Here is a 24,061-nt window from a genome sequence, read left to right as displayed (position 1 = left end):
GGAGACTTGTAGATTATAACTTATTTTCCTTATCTTGATAATTACTTGTGATGTTAGTTGCTCTTTTATTACTTCTTTAAATCCATTCATCAAGCAATTACCAAACACAATGAAGATCACAAAGAGACAAAGTACACAAGTTGTAGGCTCCAAGCCAGGGAAAAACCTAGAAAATGCTTCTCTTCTTCTTTAGAATCTACTTACAAAAGAGACTTCTAAGACCCAAAGTTCCAAGCCAGCCCCTAGCAAGATCTTGCTTGAGACAACTTCCAAAAATTTGATACTGCTACACTGCTAATGCAACTTCGACCCCTGAAACATAATTTCAGCCCTATAATTTCACCCCCCAGCAACTGCTACAAAATTTCGTCCTCCTGCAAATGGCAGCTTCACAAATCCTAGTGAGACAAGAGAAAAGCTTCCTTGACAAGATTTCGACTTTTGATCTTCTTCTTCGTCCTCCCAACTACTCTTCTACTTTGTTATTGCAGGTCAAACTTGCTTGAGACGTGTCTCCAAATGAGTTCGAGCCCCCTTGTATTTATAGCCTTTCTTGAGGGTCGAATAACCCTTCTTTAGGTCGACTTGGTCTTGTTCTTATCCATGGATTTTTCTCGATAAAATAAATATTCTTCTTCATAACAATGAACAAATGGGACAAAGACACATGACCAATATTGTTCTTTATCCTAGAAAGACCCGTAAGACCTAAAAGCACGAAGAACATACTTTTGACTCATACTTGAGTATGAAACCCGTACTCCAAAAAATAAAATATATTTTCTTTTTCTTTCTTTATAAAGAATATACAATGTCATGATTACAATTACATCATAATGAAGACCAAACCTAGTTACAATTTTCAACACCTCCTAGTAAGACTAATCTCAAGGCTAACTCTTCCAATACCGACAATAAGGTATCATTATATGTGGACTTGGGAAGTGTTCCCTCCAAGGTAAATGTGCTTGTGCAACAATTAGAGCTTGCCAAACTTGAATACTAGAGAAGTCAAGTCAAGAAAATCCTCAATCTAGATAAGGAGTTTGAGGGCCTCCTGTTATATTGAAAAATTGTACTATGATTGTAGGAATGGAGGGCATGCACCTTTCTTCTTATCCTTAGTGATTAATAATCTTATATTGCACAACTTTATGTGATGCCTTTGAAAGTCATGAATAAGTTGGAGATGAAATTTCTAGGTCTTACAAGAATTTATGTGGCTTTGACTTTAAGTCTATTCTTGTGCATGGTTTAATTAATGATGTTAAATTTTCTTTGGATGCTAAGATAAATATATTTGAGTTAATGGACATATTGGTCATAGTTGTCCCTAATGCTTGGGGCATGCTGCTATCAAGGCAATGGTCTGCGTCTATTGGTGGGCATCTGCAGATGGACTTGTCCTATGCTACAATACCTTCCATTGATGGGAAACCATTCATCATATAGTGAGAACCACACATGGCTGAGCATGTAGAAGATATCAACACTTTCCTTTTTCACAACCATCCTGGTATGAATTGGATTCACTTTGAGCCTAGGATCCTTGAAGGACCTAAAGTAGTTGAGGAAGTTGGAGGAGATGTATGTCAAGAAGGCTCGATACCTTCCTCCTAAAGTAAAAGACAAAGATACCAAAACAATAAAAAAATAGTGGGTTCATTAATAAGGAAAATACTTCTATGGTGGAGATATAGTACTTGTGGACAATGATCCTTGTCCTTATATGGTCCATGGTAATGTAGGGGTGGATTACTTTTACATAGCCACAACCTTGATGGGGAGCTCTTGTCATCACCTGTAGAGGGCGAGCACCTTACCTCTTTTAGTGGTACCTGATGCCTCTTTTAGTGGTACCTGATGCATTCATAAGTAGTTAGTTGCATTGCATTTGTGTATCTTGCATTCTTGTGTGTGTATCCTTCTTTTGATATTGTTCATGCTGATATGTATGTATAGTAGTTAGATATCATGCATTATTTAAGCTAACAATTTATTATTATTTTATCCTATATTGCAAGGTTGATCAACACCTTGCTCAGTTGCTATCAACAAGTTGTTGTGAGTGTGCAGGTAATAGGTCCACGAGCGCCAGGGATTGTTGGAGTTCTCATGCAATCCTCATTTGAGCACATGGATCATGTGCTTTATGGTGAGCACATGTCCCCGAGTTGGAGCCAAATGTTATCCACCAAAAAGTGGGTAACCCATAAGAAAAATCTTTTATCCTCCTTGGATAGCCAGCCAACCAACAACCCTGTATGATCAACACGTTACATGTTGCCAAGATCCTCCACTTCTTTCTCCGGCCATAATTTTTTCTACCATTCGACATTCTTTCTTTAAGGAAGGTGGGTCATCCATCAATAAGTACTTTAACCATTTTGTAATCATGTGCTTTCACTTAATGTTACGGGCATACTAATATGGATCAATGAACAAATTTGATGATTCAATGATCTTGACTATATTTTGGTCCCCTCACCTTACCTAGGAGGTTAGTCTTTGACTCTAGTCTAGTGGGACCTCCTTTGAGGCCTTAGGGTTTTAGGGAGGGCATTATTGGGGGGGGTGGGGAGGAGGTGAGGTGGGAGTGTCTTGATTGCATTTTGCATCTTTCCCCTTTATTCATCTCCATTCTTCATGATGGTTGTCATTGGTCATTAAGATTGGCAACTCTCATCGTCATCCTTGAGTCTAGGCCAGGAAAATTTAGCCCTGGAGGTTGATGCAACTAAAAGAAAGATGAAAGCATAAGAAAGCCATAATGAAATAAAAGGATAAAATGTAAAGGATGGATGGGACATTTTTTAAGTGCATGGGCAAAAGCCTAGGATGAGATCTACCTCCCATCACTTGGTTCCTCAAGCACATGATGCTTCATCCATAAAATAAACACTTGTATTCTCCGTAGTTTTAAAAACCGGCCTAGCTAACTGGTTACTGGTCTAACCGGCCGGTTAGCAGGCCCATTGGTTGGAATCGGTGAAAAAACCGGGTTTAATAGGCTGTGTGGCGAAAAATTTGACCTAACTGGTCCTAAACCAGTCCTAACCGGTCCTTAACCGGCCGGTTACCTGCCATGCCCGCCGAGGACCCACAGTGCGGCTTTTCCAAGGTAGTTTAGGGGTTTTAGAGGGAAATTAAGGGTGCTTTCCCTCCAAAAATACCCTCTCCAAGCCTTTAAGGAACAAAAACGGTTAAATGATCTTGTTTTCGTGCAATACAAACTTCGACTGAGGAGGAACCAAATGATAAACAAAGCACCTGATCTAGATCCCATTGTGTTGGATGATATTGATCCAACATCAGAATGGGTGGAGGAGACTAAAGATCCTGTGTTTGAGGCTGATTTTGATATCGACATGGCTTTAGCGGGGGATGAAGCAGATTTTGTGGCAGCATCAAAACCAAGATCAGTAGCGGCATCAAGGAAAGGCAAAGAACCAATGGAAGGCACTAGTCGTGCAGGTCGACAAACTCGTGCTTCCATTAGGTCCACTTCTATTGTTATTGGTGGCATTGCTACTGAGATTGCAGATCAGGCTGAGGCATCCTCAGACTCTGAACCAGATGATGTCTATGTAGCTCCTGATAATGATCCTGTGGCTAGTAGTGGTGATGAACTTGATGATTGATCATGTGTACACTGTAGAATTGTAGTAGGCCAATGGCCTCATAGCTTGCAACATTGTTTTTGGACTTTATAGGCCATTTAGAGCCACATTGCTTATGTATTTTGCTATTTGTCGATGATATGTATTGCACTCGGTGCCATTTCGATATATTCACCTTTACATGGTATATAAATGAGCATTTTGTCTCTATTGGCTTGGAATCATGGTTTTAAATCTTAAAAATAGTTTTGTTTCATTAAAAATTAATTATTTAATGTATTTTTCTAAAACCGGTTCGTTTAGAGCAAACCAGTCCCGGTTAGACCGTTTCCGGTTGGTAAACTGGTTCATTAGGTGGATCGGTCCGGTCACCGGTTCCGGTTTTAAAAACACTGGTATTGTCCCAACCCCGATGAGCGATAAATTGTCTCATCCTTTAAGAGATAATCAAAAATCTCAAAAGCATGCTTGGGCTCTTGAGCTATTCACCCAGATAAAGGAAAATCATAAGGAAGTAAAAGGTGCACCAGAGGGGTGGAAAAAGTAGGCCAAGGAAAGAGGTAACTCATGCATCCATGATTGCTCCCTCCTTACATCTATACTCTCGGGATGTTGGACCTCCATTAGATGATCACATGGCTATGGCTCTTTGCCATGAAGTCATTCCCACTCCACAACCACCATTTGTCACACACACCTATGAATTGCTAGGTTATCTTGGGACATGTCTCTTCTCCTTGGGGGCTAGAAACACCTAATAGTGTTATTGACCTAACCATCCCTAACATAAGGAGGTAACTTGTTTATGAGATTTGATCTAGTTAGACATTTGAAGGTGAGTTTTGTGTGAAATATTCTTGTGCCCCTAAAATTAGGTATGGTCCACTATGATGCATTAATGGTTATTGTACCTAATGATTGTTGTTCTTGAGGGTTTTGGAAGGTGGTGATATCACAATAGTAGAGGCCTCTAGGGAGATGATTTTCATCCCTTGCAACAACATTCTAGAAGTCATTTTACTCCATTCTAGAGAGCAGACATGACCTTGTTGATGCAATGTTGCCCCTCCAAAGTAGAGTGTTGGGTTATGAGATGGTTCGCCATGGTATTTGGCACTTTCAAGTGCCCCCAGATGTTGAAACGCTGAGCCATTAAGGCTTGGTGTTGGATTTATTGATGATGTGCCCAAGGGAACCCATGACACCGTTAGGTTGGGCTACATTGTTTGATGGACTTTGCTTGTTCTAGAGCCAGTTGATGATGGTTATCCTTGAGATGGCAATGGGGGGCTTGCACATCACTGATGGACCCCAACACTTGAGCATATTGGTGCCACATCAACCATTTTGGCCTTAGAAGGGTGGCGTAGGGCAACTTGGTGGTGACGTCATGGATTTGGAGGCATACCCATGGACTTTGAGCTATTTCTTGGAGTATGGAGAACTTACGACCTATTTGCCAATTTTGGCATTTTGAGTTCCTTTGGAGGATGGCGTCTCCCACACGTGTGTGCTATTTTGGAATTATTTGTTGTGTTTTTGAGCTATTTTGAGGTTGGCTTGTAACCTCTGACTTTTGAGGTTAATTAATAATGCTTTGAGACCATTTTGTTGACTTGTCATTGTTTAATCAAATGACGTTTTAGTTTTCAACAAACTTGAGAGTAGCATTTGCAATACTTGGATCTTGAACTGTTGGAGAGAATAAATTGCAAACTAACATGAAGAAATGTCAATTTGTATTTTGTAATACATACACACCCATATATATTTTAGTTCTGTGGATGGCAGAGGCAGCCTCCATAGAATTAAAAAAGTATAAGGCCACTGTGAATTGGTCATGTCAAAGGATTTGACTAAGTTGATAGAATTCATCAAGTTAGCCAATTTTTGGAGAAAGTTTACAGAATGTTTCTCATGTGTCTCTTAATGCACAACTAAAAGTGGTCATGCATTTAAATGGGCTGCAGTTCAAGATCAATTGTTTGAAACCTTTAAATGGATTTGCCATGCACTGGTTTTAGGTCTACCAAACATTCAGTTTCCTTTTGAACTTGAAGTTGATGTCTTTGGATATGCAATGGGAGTAGTTGCCAATGCAATTAGGGAGGCAGCTATATTATTTCTTAGAGGTTTTTGTTGGCGATCTTTAACTTCCACACATATGACACTGTTTTCTGCCATTGAAGCATTGGAGGCATTATTTGCAATTAAAAGAAACAATTATTCACTTCGATTGCAAATCTCTGCAATTTCTGTCAACCCAATCCAAGCAAGAAAGTTGGCACTTCATGTGGACAACTTTCTTCAGCAGTTCAACCTGGTATCCAGGTATAAGAAATGTAACTGTTGAATTGGATAAGAAATGTACCTGTTGACCCAATTCAAGCAACAGAGTTGGCATGCCAAATGAACAGCTTTCTTGCAGCAGTTCAGACCGGTAACCAGGTAGAAGAAATGCATTCAAAATTGAAACTACTGTTTCTTCTTTGACAGCTTAAATGAAGTTGAATCATTTTTTAAATGGCGTATAAAAAGAGTTGTATGCAGCTGACAGATTTTGTGTCGATAATATAGTTGTATAAATCTTGTAGTACCTGCAGAGTTATGCATGACATGAATCCTTTAAAGACTATAGTCTTGAAGAAGGATTGCAGTATAAATTTAGCGATGTTTGTTTTAAAAGGAGAGTTACAAATAAGGTTTATGTAGGAAGCTCATGTTAATTGGGTAGCTCATGGACAAATTCCCTCCTTTGGACAGCCTTCCTCATCCAGAGAAGACCCTCTTTGACCTTGGAAGAATTTAATTTGGTCAAGGGAAAATACATTTTTAATATGAAAACCCACAAGGACACAAAAGTTCAGGTCGGCCTAAAAATTAAATTGGGTCTCCAAATCACATATAAAGACAAGTTAAGTCAACTTCATTTGGGCACACATCACACACATCTTCTTCTTCTCTTGGAGGTTCGTACAAGTCTGAAATTGCAGGTCTTCTTTCACACGTACGAGTAGGAGAAAGAAAATTTCAGAAGGGCCGTGACCAACCTTTGACCAGCATTGACTTTTTGGTCTTTGGACATACTTTGACTTCGTTTGACTTCAGTTTTGGATCTGTTTTTGGAGGCCGCATTCTTTGGCATAGAGATCAAGATTTTTTGGGCAGTTTGACTTCCGTTGACCGTAGGCTTTGACTGCAGTTTCACTGTGGTCCTTTCTCTCTCCTCTGGACGAGTTTGACCGAGTTGTTTGGGACTATTTTGACTGAGGTTTGACCAGCAAGGAAGGCCAAGTATTTTGACTGCTGACCAAGCTCTTTTGGAGGAGTTTGACCATTGACTTCAGGACTAGCTGGGGCATCTTTGACTGCTGTTGACTTTGACAGAATTGCAGACTTTGATTTGTTGACCAAATTGGACTTTGAAGCTCATCTACTGGGTATTGGTCGGTTGATCTCTTGGATAGTCAAAGAATTGACTTTGACTCTTTTGTTGATGAATGGAATCATTGTATCTCTGCTGAACAGTTTATGACAATCTAACTAGAAGAAGAATTTGAATGGGTTTTCCCCTTTGTGGGTTTTTTCTCTGGTCTTTGACCAAATCTTGTGTCTCTTATTGCTCTTGATTGTCTTCTATTATTCATTGCATTTACTGTTCTATCTACAATTTCTATTTGTTACTAGAAGATTGAATTGATTGCTAATTGAAGAAAAGTATTGGGCTAAAGTGATTGTAACAACATAAAATAATGGACGATTAACATGGTATCAAAGCTAAGGTATGACAAGCGCAAAGGAGACGAGACAAGATCAATCATCTTTGGAAGAAGGTAAAGAAGCCTATTTGACTTGGTCAAGATGTCTACCTCTTACTTCAATGACACAGAGAAGCTAGGTGACTCCTCAAACTTTGCGGCTTGGAAGATTGGGTTGGAAGTCATATTGGATGACTACGATGTTTTGCAATATGTGCAAGTAAAAGTACCTGAGCCACCGGAAAATGCTCCCGCTACTGCCAAGTCCAAATACAAGAAAGCTGAGCTTAATTATGTTGGAAAGTTGAAGAAGTCTAAGGACATCTTTGATAAGTTGGTTGGGATGTATGAGGTCAACAATTTGAATCACATCCTTTCCTTAAAAAATCAACTCAAGGACATGAAAATGAACAAAGGGGAATCTGATCTATCCTATGTCATGAGGATGTCCCAATTAAGGGATCAATCGCAAACTGTTGGGCTGAATCACATCCTTTCCTTAAAAAATCAACTCAAGGACATGAAAATGAACAAAGGGGAATTTGACGTATCCTATTTCATGAGGATGTCCCAGTTAAGGGATCAATTGCAAACTGTTGGTGAGCCCATTTCTGATAGAGAGTTGGTATTGGTTACTCTTCAAGGTCCTTCCTCCTATTTGGGAAACCTTCATTACTACTATAAGCAACAATGACAAATTTCCGACATTTGATGAGTTGGTTAGTCCAGGATGATCTCCAGAGGGAGGGTTTAGAAGCATGAAGAAGGAGAGCCCTTTGCATTTGTTGCTTGAGATAAGAAAAGGAAAGGAAGAGGAGGACCATCTAATTCAAGAAAGCCTGCTCTAGCATCCAGGGGCTCTAATAGCAGATCAAGAAGGGACAAGATATGTCAAAGATTGAATGCTATAAATGTCACAGGTATGTGCACTATGCTCAAGATTGATCAGAAAAGAGGAATGCTATAAATGTCACAGGTATGTGCACTATGCTCAAGATTGATCAGAAAAGAGGAATGCTCCAAGTTCCAACTACAACAACAATCGTGGCTTCAACAACAACAGGTTCAATGATAGAAAAAAGAGGAGATGATAGAAGAATAGGTGATGATAAAAGAAGAAGAGATGATAGAAGAAGAAGCGATGCTCTTGATGATCATGAAGAAGGCCATCGTCTTCAAAAGAGATCAAGGAACTCTAGGTATGAAAATAATGCTGCTGCTACTCAATTTGAATATATACTTATTTCCGCTCTTTTTAGTTCCTGTCCTCCAGATTCATGTGATAGCTGGTTGGTAGATAGTGGGGCTTCTAGACATTTCTTTGGGTACAAGGAAGTCCTATCAAATCTTGTTGAGAGGGAGACCAACCTAAAGATCATCCTTGGGGACAACTCTACTCATCCTCTAAGGAGCTTTGGTTTTGTCAAATTTCATTTGGACTCTGGGAATCCGTTCTCCTTCTTGATGTAATGTATGTTTCAGGACTAAAGAAGAATCTTGTATCTATATCTGCTTTGGAAGACAAAGGGATGAGAGTAGCCTTCATAAGAGGAAAATCCCTCACATGGCCTATGGAATCTCGCATGAGGGATGCTTTCACCTTGGGATCTAGAATTGAAGGACTCTATAGAGTCAATGGAAGACTACTGCGAGTTATGGTCCTCGATATCAATCATCGAAGTGATCTATGGCACCGAAGGTTGGCACATCTACATTATGAAGCCTTGCCTAAAGTAAGAAAGTTGGTTGTGATGTAGTATGTCTGGGACGTGCCAGTGGAAAGAAGACAAGGGGACCATTCACCTCCAACAAAAGCAGGACCAATGCTATTCTACAACTCATCCATTTTGACTTTAGTGGACCCATGCCTGTGCACTCTCTTTATTGATGATTTCTACAGGAAAACATGGACATTTTGTTTGAAGCACAAGGATGAAGCATTCGACATGTTCAAGGACTTCAAGGCGCTGATAGAAAACCAAACTGGGCAAAGAATCAAAGGTTTCAGGTCCGACAATGGTGGAGAATATACCTTAAATGAGTTCGTTGACTTTTGCAAGAAGGTTGGAGTCAAGAAAGAGACTGTTGTACCAAATAATCCCGAGTAGAATGGAGTGGCTGAAAAAAAGAACAGGTCTATCATGGAAGTTGCTCGAGCCATGTTGTATGATCAAAAGCTACCCAAGTTCCGTTGGGGAGTAGCCACAAATACAACGTTCTATGTTCAAAAAAGGGTTTCTCATCAAGCTCTAGATAACAAAACTCCTGATGTTTACAGGTGTGAAGTCCAATATTGGTCATTTAAGGATATTTGGTTGCCCCGTATACTTTCATGTGCCAAAGGACAAGAGGAACAAGCTGGAAGCCACCGGAAAGAAAGGTACATTTGTTGGATACCCTGAAGATTCTAATGCCTTTAGAATATATATATATATATATATATATATATATGGTCAAAGGAAAACTGAGTTTAGTAGGGATGTGACTTTCGATGAAGATGTTGCCCTTGGATAAGCAAGGGACCTTTTAGCCACAAATACAACGTTCTATGTTCAAAAAAGGGTTCCTCATCAAGCTCTAGATAACAAAATTCCCGAATAAGTGTTTATAGGTGTGAAGTCTAATATTTGTCATTTAAGGATATTTGGCTGCCCCGTATACTTTCATGTGCCAAAGGACAAGAGGAACAAGCTGGAAGCCACTGGAAAGAAAGGTACATTTGTTGGTCAAAGGAAAACTGAGTTTAGTAGGGATGTGACTTTCGATGAAGATGCTGCCCTTGGATAAGCAAGGGACCTTTCTTTGCCTCCTCTTGAAAAGAAGGATGATGACATGGACCCACTAGAAGGTTCTTTTGTGCCTTAATCTGAGAAGGATATTGTTGATGATCCCATGGAGCCTATGGACCCCTTGGATCCTCCAAGTGATCTCCCTGCTAGGAAGCGACCTCTTTGGCTTCGTGATACATTACAGGATGCTGAGGGACATGGCGATGCCAGAGATACCTTTAGAGAAAGCAAGAAGCCATGCCGTTTCCAGGGGTACATTGTAGCTATAAGCTCCATTATACAGGTTGAACCTCCCACTTTTGAAGAAGTAGTGAGAGAGCAAGTTTGGAAGGATGCCATGGCCGAAGTGTACGAGTCTATCATGAAGAATGATGTGTGGGATGTTGTTTTGAGACCTAAAGGAGAATTTGTTGTAACTTCGAAATGGCTATACAAGATCAAGCATGGCATTGATGGAAGCATTGAGAAGTATAAAGCAAGGTTCATAGCTAGAGGCTTCTCCCAAAAAGAGGGAGAAGGTTATGATGACATATTTGCACTGGTTGCTTGCTACACCATCATTAGATTGATTATTGCCCTTGTTGCTAGTCAAGGATGGACACTTCACCAGATGGATGTGAAGATTGCATTTCTTCATGGCATACTACAAGAAGAAGTATTTGTTGAGCAACCACAAGGTGTCGAAGTTCAAGACAAGAAGACTCATGTTTGTAGATTGAAGGAAGCACTATATGGTTTGAAGCAAGCCCCCAAAGCTTGGTATGCTCACATTGATAGTTATTTGGTGAAGCTTGGATTCACGAGAAGCAATGTTGACCCGAACCTCTACTTCAAAGTGGTCCAAGGTATGCCTTTGATTTTGGTTTTATATGTTGACGATTTATTCTTGATAGGTAGTGAGCCTCTGATGCTCGAGTGTAAGAGGTAGTTGGCCTTTGAGTTTGAAATGAAGGATCTTGGTTTGATGCACTATTTCCCGGGATTAGAAGTATGGCAAAGACCTGACGAGATTTTCCTTTCTCAATGAAAATATGTTGTGAAACTATTGGAAAGATTTGGAATGATAGAATGCAAGTCCCTGGCCACTTCGATGGAAATGAACTTCAAGAATTTATGTGGAGATGTTGCTGGAACTAACTTGGCAACTCCCGTTGAGTATCGATAGTTGATTGGGGCCCTGATGTTCATAGTGAACACTCGTTTGGACATATGTTTTACAGTGAACACTTGTCTGGACATATGTTTTACAGTGAACACTTTGAGCCAATTCATGACAGAGCCTCTTCATGCACATTGGGTTGCTGCCAAGCATGTGTTGAAATATTTGCATGGGACGATTAGCCTTAGTTTGAGATGTACTGTCGGAGATGCTCCACTTCATGGGTACACTGATGCTGACTGGGCCAGAAATGTCATTGACAGGAAGAGCACATTCGGGTGCTGCTTTAGTTTGGGTTTTGCCATGATATCTTGGATGAGAAGGAAGCAAAAGTCCGTGGCTTTGAGTACAAATGAGGCAAAGTATATCACTGCTAGCATGGTTTGCTGTGAGGTAGTTTGGTTGAGGAAGCTCTTTGGAGAGCTATTTGAGCAAGTCTTGGATATGAAAATGATATATTGCGACAACAAGAGTGGGATCCGATTGGTAGAGAATCTTGTATTTCATGACAAGTCCAAGCATATTGAGATCAAGTATCACTATATTCGAGACATGGTGTAGAGAGGAGTAGTGAGACTCCATCATATTTCGACTGATGAGCAGATAACAAACATACTCACTAAGGCTTTGCCAAAAGGGAAGTTCTTGGTCTTTAGAGAGAAACTTGCACTGATGGATGTGACCTTCCCAGGTAGGGGTCTCTATTGATCGAGGACACTGAGCTATGCTCTTCCCCCCTATATGAGCTCATAGGGAGAGGAATTGAGCTTGAGAGCTCCTAGGGTTGATGGATCTTTGGACAATAGGATGGTTGTGATCCTTACCCTTTTCGGTAAGGAGTATCTCGCTTACTGTCACTATAGGGTGTGTGTGATCCTTGTCATTTATGACAAGTTGGGTATCTCCCCCTATCATGATTGGACTAGATAGAGTATATCCCAGTATGCATCCTACCCACAAGCTGGGCTTGTTGGGATTGTTCCTCCCCATCTAGCCAATGGGTTGAGATGACTTGAGATGGTTGTGATCCTTGCCTCTCATGGCAAGTGGTATCTCGCTCAAGTGATTAGGATGCAGGTGTTCTACCACTTGACTCTTGAGGGTCAATGTGGGAAGATTGACAGACAATGGGATGGATGTGATCCTTACCTTCTATGGCAAGTAGTATCTCACCTTAGCAACAGGATGGTTGTGATCCTTGCCTGGTAAGTTGTATCTCACCCATTGTCATTGGACTATAGGATGGATTTGATCCTTACCTCTCATAGTAAGTTGTATCTCGCTTGTTGTGATTCTTGCTTGGTAAGTTGTATCTCACCTATTGTCACTGGATAGAGGGTGGTAGCTTGAGCTACCCTATGATGTCAAATTCTTCTTCTTTTAGATTCCATAGTGTTCAACAGATGAACAGAAATGAGCAAAGATGAGTAGAGATGACATTTGACTTGATGATAACGAGACATTTGAGATGGGACATATGATGCAGTCGAAAATTTCTCCCTAACTAAGAGGGAGTGTTAATTTGGTAGCTCAGGGACAAATTCCCTCCTTTGGACAACCTTCCTCATCCGGAGAAGACCCTCTTTGCCCTTGGAAGAATTTAATCTGGTCAAGGAAAAAATATATTTTTAATATGAAAACCCACAAGGACACAAAAGTTCAGGTCGGCCTGAAGACTAAATTGGGTCTCCAAAATCACATATAAATACAAGTCAAGTCAATGTCATTTGGACACACATCTTCTCTTGGAGGTTCGTACAAGTCTGAAATTGAAGGTCTTTTTCCACACGTGCGAGTAGGAGAGAAAATTTCAGAAGGGCCGAAATCTGTCTTTGACCAGCCTTTGATCAGTGTTGACCTTTTGGTGTTTGGGCATATTTTGACTTGGTTTGGATTCAGTTTTGGATCTGTTTTTGAAGACCACATTCTTTGGCACACTATCGAGATTTTCTGGGCAGATTGACTTCAGTTGACCGCAGGCTTTGACTGTAGTTTGACCAGTCATTTCTCCCTCCTTTGACTGAGTTGTTTGGGACTGTTTTGACTGAGTTTTGACCAGCAAGGAAGGCCGACTATTTTGACTGCTGACCGAGCTCTTTTCGAGAAGTTTGACTGTTGACTTCAGGACTGGTTAGGGCATCTTTGACTGCTATTGACTTTGAAAGAATTGCAGACTTTGACTTGTTGACCAGATTTGACTTTGAAGCTCATCTATTGGATATTAGTTGGTTGATCTCTTGGATAGTCAAAGAATTGAATGACTTTTTTGTTGATGAATGAGATCATTGTATCTCTCTGCTGAACATTGTATGACAATCTAATTAGAAGTAGAATTTGAAAATGTTTTCTCCCTTGTGGGGTTTTTCCCTGGTCTTTGACCAAATCTTGTGTCTCTTGTTGCTCTTGATTGTCTTCTATTCTTCATTGCATTTACTGTTCTATCTACAATTGCTATTTTTTATTGGAAGATTGAATTGATTGGTAATTGAAGAAAAGAATTGGGCTAAAGTGATTGTAACAACATAGAACAAGTGGAAAATTAACAGCTCATAGCTCCAACGTTGCTGGACACTTTTGAGCGATCAAAAGCTTGGCCAATTTTTGGAGCTACATGTATTAGCTGCAGATGCTAGCTGATGTGGAGAAATTTCTATCTTATTGTTTGGTATGCAGTAATTCAAAGCCAAAAATTGTAAGTTGGGATTTTACTCTCCACATGCTATTCCATAAAGGTCCTGGTCAGTGTTAATGGACAGTGTTTATAGATCCTGTGAGATTTGAATTTCTTTCCTAGTTGAAAGATTTTAACTGGACAATAAGCAGCAAAACACTTATCCAAATTTTGTTCATGTATGCGTACATTCTGTGATGCATAATATTATATTTGACTGAGATAATAGTCTTAAGCAGCTTTGCGACTACCCTATGGGTCAATGGATACACAATTGAAGAGAAGTACAACTTTCTACCAGCAAATGGATGGGCAATTTCATGTGGTTTACCAGACATTGGTACTTGCTGCCAGGTTACAACCATAAGCTTCCCAAAACATGGAATGAAGAAATTTACCATACATTCAATATTATTATAATTGAGCCATTGACCTCGAATGTCTCTGTTTATAATTTTCTTTGGATTTCTTGGACAGACCCGTTGACCTAGTTTGTCAGATGAAAGGGGGCAGCATTCAAGAGAGAGGAGTGATCAAAAGCTGGAAAGCTTGTAGATAAGGTACAACAAATCTAGCATTGTACAAAAGACCATATAGAAGTTCCAGTCAAAGTACAAAGAAAAGCATGATAAACATATGACAACCAATACTTGACTAGTGAAGGACCAAGTGTGGTTGCAGTTTGCACCTGTTGAATGAAAGGTTTAAATTACCATGCAAGAAAATGAAATCCATCAGGTATGGATTGCTAATGAAAGATTTTAGAGACGATTGAAGTTGATGCCTTTCTCTTAGAATTATTTCCAGGAATATTCTGTAGGGAACGCTGGTCACTTGAATTTGTTTGAATCATCCTTACTGGATGAAGAGCAGAATGAGATGTTAATTCTCACATTGCAAGAATTAAAACCAGACCTGTAGGCAATGTTGTGGTAGCCTCAACTGATCAAGTGTCGCATTTCAATGAGATTGCAACTTCAGTAGTTTGTCTCTAATGATAAGCAGATAGATTGCAGACAAATATATGTATCTTGTCGTCAGTTGGCTTAAACAGAAGAAATTAGGCTGCACTTTAGTTGCCAGCTGACTCAACGTTGGAAGTTGGATGTAAATTGTTGGCAGATTTCCATTTAAAGGAAATAGGTAATGAAGTGTGGAGCAAAGGTTCATTCTAATATGACGATGATTTAGAAATGGTAGGATCAACTGTTCAAGTGTTGCATTTCAATGAGATTGCAACTTCAATAGTTTGTCTCTAATGATATGCAGCTAGATTGCAGACAAAGATATGTATGCTGTCATTAGTTGGCTTAAAGAGAAGAAATTAGGCTGCGCTTTAGTTCATAGTTTTAACAACCAGAACCAGATTTTGAACTGGCCACCTATGTAACAGGGATTCAAATTGGAACCAGATCAAACTGGATTCAATGAATTGGATATGAAAAAATACATAAAATAATTGATTTTTAATGAAAAAAATATTTTTAAGATTTCAAACCATGATTCCAGACCATTAGAGACAAAATATGCGAAGTTTGCTCATCTATATACCATGTAAGGGTGAATATATCAAAATGGCACATAGCGCAATGCATATGAACAATGAAATACATAATCAATGAGGCTCTGAGTGGTCTCTGAAGTCCAAAAACAATGCTACAAGTTATTGGCCCACTGGCCCACTACAAATCACTGATCAACATGGTCACTCATCAAACTCATCATTGATTCACCACTACTAGAAATGGGATCATCGAGAAGAGCTATATAAACATCATCTAGCTCAAAGTCTTCAGACTTGGATTGCTCAACCATATTTATGGTAGTATTGAAAAAGTTTAACATGCCTAACCAATGTTGCGGGGGAGCCCCCCCCCGATCCCGCTTCCAATCCGCGCTCCAGGAGCGTGCTCCCGAAAATGCTCCCGAAATTTTTTTTCATTACCATTCCATGCCTTTTTTTTTTCTAGAATCAAACATCATGGTTATATTTCTTGGCATTTTCTTCTTCTTGGTTCCTTTTTTGGTTATTATAGTGTTGGAGAGTAGAAAAGGAGGGTTGAAAATGAAGAAGGGGGTCATAGTGGATTTGATGAAAACCTCGGTGAGGAGGAGCTGGAGGAGAGTGAACATGAGTCAGCTCAAAAAACTAAACAAGACCAAACTCCATTGTGGAAATATGTTAATAGGCCTGAAGCAGGGAAAGGGGGTGGAACCACTAAATTTCATTGCCCCCATTGCAACAATAATTACACAAGTTCATACATCCGTGCCAAAAAGCACCTCTGTGGCAAAAGGCCATGGGATGGAGATAAACAAATAGGAATCAAAACTTGTTCAGGTGTGTCAGCTGCAGATAGGGCCAAATACATAAGGGAAGAGGAGGAAGCCCAATACAAATCTAAAAAATCAAAGGGTTTCTTTGAACCAAGCTCACAATCACATGCACAAAGAACTCCTTCAACATCCTCCCAGGGCAGTGGATATGGAGGCACAGGGTCACCAGGTTTAAGGTGTAGAAGCATATCAGATTTCCTTGATGAAGGGTGTAGGAATGATGTGGATTCAAAAGTTTACAGGTTTCTCTATGCATGTGGGATACCATTCAATGTTCTTCGCTCACCTTTTTGGCACGAAATGGTTTTTTCCATAAATGATGCCCCTAAAGGATACCAGAGCCCTGGGTATGACAAGGCAAGAACCATTGGACTTGATCATGAAAAAGCAAAAATATCACATTCTTTGAATAGAATGACAAGTTCTTGGACTGACCATGGGGTGTCCATTGTATCTGATGAATGGACAAACGTAAAAGGCAAGCCATTGATAAATGTTCTTGCTGTGTCTGTTAGTGGTGCCAGCTTTCTTTCAGCATATGATTACTTAGACAAGTTCAAGACCGACATCCACATTGCAGAACCATTACTTGAAACAATTGAGCGTATTGGGCCATACAATGTCATCCAAGTCATCACTGATAATGCTCCTAATTGTAAGGTAGCGGGAGCAATTATTGAGGATAAATACCCCAGCATATTTTGGTCTGGGTGTTTGGTTCACACAATGAATCTTTTGATGCATGATATTGTTAAGAAAAAAAACGAACAATAGAAATGGATTGGTGATTTGTACAAGAGAGGCAAAGAAATGATAAAATTTATTACAAATCATAGCAATACCCATGGCCTTTTCCGCAGTCACTCAAAATTGGAGTTGTTGAAGATTGCGAGGAGTAGATTTGGTAGCTATTACCTCACCTTCAGGCGCCTTTTGAAGGTAAGAGAGTCATTGGCTAGCATGGTATCAAGTCCACATTGGCAAGTATTAAAGGAAAGGGCTACAAATGCAGTTGATAGACAAAGTTTTGAACAGGCCGCTCTTGATGGTATGTTTTGGACACGTGTGAGTCAAGAATTGGATTTCACCAAGCCCGTTTGTCACATGATTCAGTTTGCAGATACAGATAAACCAGTGATTGGCGAGGTGTATGAGCAGATGGATACCATGTTGGGGCAAATAAAAGATATTGTTCATAACAATGATCCCAACTTGTTTAAACTGATTCACGATTGTGTGTGTATATGGTGGGATAAACTTAATCTTCCACTACATTGCTTGGCGTATATCCTTACATTGCTTGGCATATATCCTTATGCCAAAATACTACTTTGCATCTTGGTTGGGCCAACCTGCACCAGGGGGTGGGGTTAGGGTCAAACCCCATATAGATGAAGAGGTATCTACTGGATATTTGCAAGCATTAGAAAAGTTTATATCTGACAGGGAGGAATGTGCCAGTGTGCGTCTTGAATTAGGCAGATGCTTCAGTTGCACTGGCTTGTTTGGTACCTTTCATGCAATGGAAGATAGAGACAGATTTGATGCTCTCACATGGTGTGAATCATATGGCGGCCAGGGACTTTTGCCAAAATTGGCAAAAAAAGTTCTCTCACAGGTTGTAAATACTTCTTCTGCAGAGAGATGTTGGAGCACCTACAACTTCATACATAATGTGAAAAGAAACAGATTCAATGAAAACCGGGCAGATCGGGCTTATGAGGATCCAACATATAAAATTTGGGACAACCACCTAGAGGATGATAATATGGAGGATTGTACTATACATTTTGAAGAACTGGAAGCAGAACTTATGAGAGAGGAAGATGAAGCAATAACTATGCCACCTCCACCATCCAGTAGCAGTGCTTGAGTTCTGAGTCTCGTTTCTTTGCTGTCACCACCTCCATCTACACCCTCACGTGGAGGGCATGTGCCTTCTGGTTCTGGTCGTCGGTCTGTGTGGGAGGAGAATCCTAGAAGACCACCACGACCTGCTCATACATCAGACACTTCTTGTGGCAAGGCCCACATGAAGTAGTAGATAATAGATTTACAGTTTACTTGTCTTTTCTAGTTTCTATTAGTTTTCATAACTGTTGAGTCTTGACTCTTTCATATTTATTATGATATTTTTTGTAAACAATATATGACAATTTAAGTTTGAAGTTGGCAATTATAACTCATTGGTAATGATTCCGAGTTATGAATATGATGCTTCGTGAAAGTTGTTTCATTTCATTTCATAATTCATTTTATAACATTTCATTTCATGTTAGATATTATTTCTTGTAATGGTTAAACTTAGCTTACAAGTACAACTTTGGTGATCAATGATGATAAATGTTATATATTTAATTTTCAATTTTGAAAGCTTGAAGTTGAAACTTTAAGATTGATGAATCATGATTTACGAGACTCAATATGTTGTATGTTACTAACTTGTGGACGTGGTTTATGAAGATTATAACTTCTAGATGATTGATGTTATATGGTTCAATGATCAATCTATGTTTTTTATATCTAATTCATCATTCTACATGTTTTTGTTGACATATATGTATCAAAATATAAAAAATATATATATTATATAAAAATCGCTCTGGGATTCGCTCCCAAACCGGGAGCTTTTGAAAATGTCGCTCCTGCACCCGTTTTCTCTCCCACTCCCCGCTTTCGCTCCCACTCCTAAGTAACACTGCTGCTAACCAATGATTTTGGTTTGAGTGAATGGTTCATCTCCTCAACCTTATAATATAGTAGAAAAAACGCAGCATGCCTAACGAATTATTTTGCTTTGAGTGAAGGGTACATTTTTGTTAAGGCCATGGTAGAGGAGTTCAACAATCAATACCACCAACATCAACGAAGTTCAACAATCAATACCATCAACATCAAGGTACATAAGGGGCTTCATGCTCTTGATCAAATGCCAATCCCATACCTTCACACATGACAATATCAAATGGAAATGTTGCAATCCCCCAAATCCTGATAATTATTAAGTCTGTTGGGTTTTGAGTGAGATCGAAAATTCTAGTTTCTCCATATGAAATCCAATGAGGTTGAAACCTCTCTCAAACATCCTGATTCAATTCATGGTAATGTTAAAATTTTAAGTAAAAGGAAAGGATGAAAATGAAAGATAAAAGAAATGTCACTTTTATTTCAAGAATTTAACATTACGATTGATTGCCGGTGTTGATAGGGTTGAGTTAGGTTTTTTGTTTAGGTTCAGGAGGGGGAGGATTGGTTTTATGACCAAGGGGGGCTGTTTTGGGAGGAAAAGAACCCCAGGTTTCCTCCAAAACCAACCGAAAACTGCCATCTATGGTCTTGGACTCCCCCACAAATGGGAGATCTAACTGGGTCGGTTAGGGTTGGAACCAGCCGGTTAGGGCTGGTTCCAACCCTAACCGGTACACACCGGCCCTCCAGCTGGGTTCTTCTACTGATTTGTTACATTGGCCTATTTGACTGGACGGTTTGACTGGTTTCCAGTTCAGTCCAGCCAGTTTTTGAAACTGTGCTTTAGTTGCCAGCTGACTCAACCTTGGAAGTTGGATGTAAATTGTTGACAGATTTCCACCTTAGGAAATAGGTAATGAAGAGTGGAGGAAAGGTTCATTCTAATATAATGATGATTTAGAAACAATGTAGAAGATATCTGCTGATAACTATTCTGTCTTGTTAGAATTGGTTGTGAAAAAATCATTCATAGTGTGTTCGGTACTTTCACAAACTGCAGGTAATCTATGAGAAAACTTTTATGGTTTTACAGTGAAATGTTCAGTTGACAGTTTTCCCTCCATGCATAATTTCCTGTTCTAACACTAAAAGCTGATGAGAAGGAATGCTTTACTAAATCTATGCTGCTGAATCAACCAATGATGGTATAACGAAACAATCAATCGAGGTAAATGCTTTGATGCCGGGGCTAATCCATAATGATCTGAATGTTTATGTTTGGGATTGCATTTTATTTTGTTTTAAGATTTATGGCAACCTTGATTAGTGAAAATACACTGTTGTTTGCATGGGCTTAAAGACACCTTTGTTTTGTGAGTTGTCAATACCTTACATGATATGCTGATTATCTTCTCTGTCTCGAGTTTTGTCATTTCTTGTCCTGGCATGTTTGTAGCTCAGAAACACAAGAGTCAAAGGGAGTTTCCCAGTCAAATCCCTATGGCCATAAGGGTGTAGTATGTGATTGTAGTTTGCAATATCCTTATGTGAATGTGGTTTTCGCAGCACAATATATTTTTTAAATTTGCAGACGAAAATCCTAGCATTTGATATTATGTCTTGATATCCATGAACTAAAATTTGTTGTGTAAGCAAGTGTTATCACTAAAGAATCTCTGTTGTTTTTCCTTGCAGCATTCAGGAAAGAGGCATCGGGACAGTTCATCAGATTCAGATTCAGACACCTCTTTTAGCGAGGATGAAAGACATGCGTCTAAAAAGGAGAGATCAAAATTGAAGAAGTTGAAAAAAGACGTAAAGAGGAAATCTCAAAGTAAACGTTCCAGAAGCTCTAGTGATGATTCTGCCAGTGAAAGCAAGGAGTATGGTCCTGTGGCCCTTTCTTCGTTCTTTGAGAAAAGGAAAGATTGATACTATCTGTTCTTTTCAGCGCAGATTGCATCAAACTGCACATTCGATGAGATCATTGTCCTTATTGTTTTAGCGGAGCCAATATGATTCAGCTTATGTGTGTTTACACTATCAGCCAGACGCTAGTGCCACCAACTCATCTGTAGTATTCTATAAAAGTTATGTTCATTGTGGAGTCCGAGTTCTATGTCCCAGTGATACTTGACTGTTGGACGAATTTATTGTTTTTAACAAATCTGTGAACAATCCAGATTTTCAATTAATGCCCAGAAATTAAGGGTATATATCATAACATAGGCACCCTTCTAGGGGCATGTATCTTCATTTGTATCACAGCTGCCTTGAGGGATTTTTTTTTTCCTTGAGCCTTGTTAGTAATGCTGATTGTAATCCAAAAGAACTTCAATAGAAGTATCTCATACTGTTTTGGCACATGCAAAGAATTTGGTCATAATTTCATTCAGTTCTTAAATTTTCTTGTGATTCTTTGAAGTTAGTGATCACGGGATGAAAGTTTCTAAAACTAGGTATTCCATGATAATGTTTTGGTTTTCATTCCATGTTTTCAAAAGTGGTTGCTCTCTTACTATTGCTGTACCTTTCTTGGGGGATTTAGTTTTTGAGCAGAAGAAGAAGTTTTGCGTAGGAAACATTTTAAAAATCCTTTTAATCTGTCTCTCCAACAACGAGTATAAAGAGCAAGAACAGATGATCTGACTGTCAACTTTTTTTTTTCTTGTGTTAAAGAGAAATATAGTAAAATACTAAACATGAGTCCTTTTTGTTTCTACTAGGGAATGTTTCTTCTTTTCATATCCAGTTCCTTGAGGCATCAAGTCATAGTTTTCCTATAAAAGACAGGAATTATTGCATTACCTATTAGAAATATTCTCGAGGCATGCCACAAACAATTAATCTCAAAATATAGATTTGTGCCAGTAGTCACACATACGAAATTATAGGAGATCGCTGGTTGATCTGTTATAAGTCTTGTTTTTTCTCTTCAAATAAACTAGCTTGCTAAATCTATATTGCAGAATTTTGCTAAACTTTAGACCAGCAAACATCTGTGTTAAGAGTGATGCAAGTCTCAAAAAGAAGTAAAGAGACTTTTTTGTTTTGTTTGGTTTTAGTTTATGTGAGTCTTGACTAACTTGTGGCTTGAGTAACCACGACCTAGGGGTATCTAACCTATCTAAATCACCGTGAGATTGCACCCGTCTTGGGCCACACCAGCCTTTAGCATGGATGGATTTTTTCCCACTGAGTTTTGAACCAGAGATTTTACACCACGGAATGCCTTAACAGAACATGCTATTCTACGCGCCGTGGGTGGAATAAAGCAGTGTTCCACGGGGTTGTGTCCCCCCACCTAGGGGTCGAGTTTCCTAGCTCCCTCGTTCTCCGGGGACTTGGGGACGAGAGGGGGACGTTTCCTCATGCTCCCAAAAAACAGGGTACGCGAGGGAACTTGAAAGGGGTTGTTTCCTCCATTTTTGGGGTCGTTTCCTCCAATTGGGGTCGTTTCCTCCAATTGGGGTCGTTTTCTAGGTGGAAGGGATCTTAAGGGGTCTTGAAAGGTCGTTTCTCTAGAAAAAAATCACAATTTTTTTTATGAAACAAAGAAATCGTAATTTTTAATATTTGTTGACCAACCCGGAAGGGTTTACATTATGTTCATTTCACATTTCATTTTCTGTTTGCTCCTTCATTAAACTGAACATTGCCACCATAGCCAAGCAGCATTCTCTCTGCTCCTTCGTTGGATGGAACGCTATCGCTCATGTATCAGACTTGACTTTTATATTATTCAATATTCAATGTTCATAGTTGGACTTTTATATTATTCAATATTCAATGTTCATAGTTGGAAGTGGAACATCAATATGGTTTAAAGTTTGAAGTTTAAAATTTTAAAAATTTATAATTGTATAATTTATTTTCATTGTGCATTGTTAGTAAGTAAGTAGACTAGTAGTTACATTGTACAGTTACAAAATTACATGTATGATGTATGATTATAATTTATATGACAATGATATCAATGATCATGCTTTTCCTTTTAAATTTGTTTTAGTTATATGATTCATCGATTTATATTTTATAATTGGAAGTTTTTAAGACCCTGACGTCCCCCCACGGTTCCCTAAAAATTGGTGGGGAGCTTTTGCATAGGCTGCTCCTGCTCCTGCGTATCCCCTCTCCCTCGTCTCCTCATCCCCGAAACTTGGTGGAACATTGGAATAAAGAGATTTTATTTTATCTGTAAACAAATATTTGCAGAGTGAAACAGGGGGATTATCATGAATTCAAGTTGGCAACAGGAAAATCAGCTGTTGCCATTGCACTGGCTTTGGACCCATATGAGCGCCTTACTTTCAAAGTTCCACTCAAAACTAACATGTAAGCAATGCATGCTTTTTTTGGCCCCAACAGCATATACAATCTTCAGCCTATTTCATAATTTGTGGTCTCATGCATTTTTTGGCCCAACAGCGTATACCATCTGCTCGTCTATTTCATAATTTGTGGGAACTCATAGGGGTAAAGCACCTTGAGCTGGAATACATGAAAAGACGACTGACCGACTCATCTTTTTTAGAACTCTGTTTCAATTATATCTTATTTTTGTGTTTGGATAGTTTCTAAATTCTAAACCAGAATGGGAAAATAAATAAATGATCCATAATTTATATAGAAAATACAGGTAGTCCAAGAAATTAACTCTTTATTCTTGAAATATATTTACATGCAAGATTCAGTGCCGCTTCCCAAGAGGTTTTTGGTGTAAATTTGTCATTAGCGTACTTTTCTTTGACAGTGGCCTTTGTCAAAATTTGAATGTTGTTATAGTTTTTTCTTTGTTGTGGTAAGCTCTGAATTTTCATCTGCTGGGTTTTATGCAGATGTAGTTGTTGCGGGTATGTTGTATTTTGAACTTTTTTTGAGCAGTGTTATCACCTCGATTTTTCCCACCTGCGACATTTAGGTGGCTGTATTGTGAAACGTTGTAGGTTCATATATATATATCTTGCATAATGCAGCATATTAGATGAATCCATTGTTATTTGCACTTGCGTGGTTGCTCAAGTTGGGCAGTAAATATT

General features: G+C 39.2%; 1 protein-coding gene across 1 annotated transcript in view; it reads left to right on the top strand.

The window, feature by feature from the left end:
• Positions 1 to 21,112, top strand: part of LOC149166669 (stress response protein) — a 115,652-nt gene extending 94,540 nt beyond the window's left edge. The window contains exon 5 of the mRNA XM_089432731.1: positions 20,718 to 21,112. Within this exon, the coding sequence (XP_089288857.1) occupies positions 20,718 to 20,954 (237 nt within the window). The 3' untranslated portion in view covers positions 20,955 to 21,112. The remainder of the gene's footprint in view (positions 1 to 20,717) is intronic.
• The last annotated feature ends 2,949 nt before the right edge of the window (positions 21,113 to 24,061 follow it).

Source organism: Pinus tabuliformis, chromosome 5_1, assembly GCF_031772625.1.
Source record: "Pinus tabuliformis cultivar Carrire ecotype Pingquan chromosome 5_1, CPIR1, whole genome shotgun sequence".
In the NCBI taxonomy this organism is placed as follows: domain Eukaryota; kingdom Viridiplantae; phylum Streptophyta; class Pinopsida; order Pinales; family Pinaceae; genus Pinus; species Pinus tabuliformis.
Note: the sequence above shows the minus strand (reverse complement) of the source record. Positions and strands in the feature narration are given on the sequence as shown.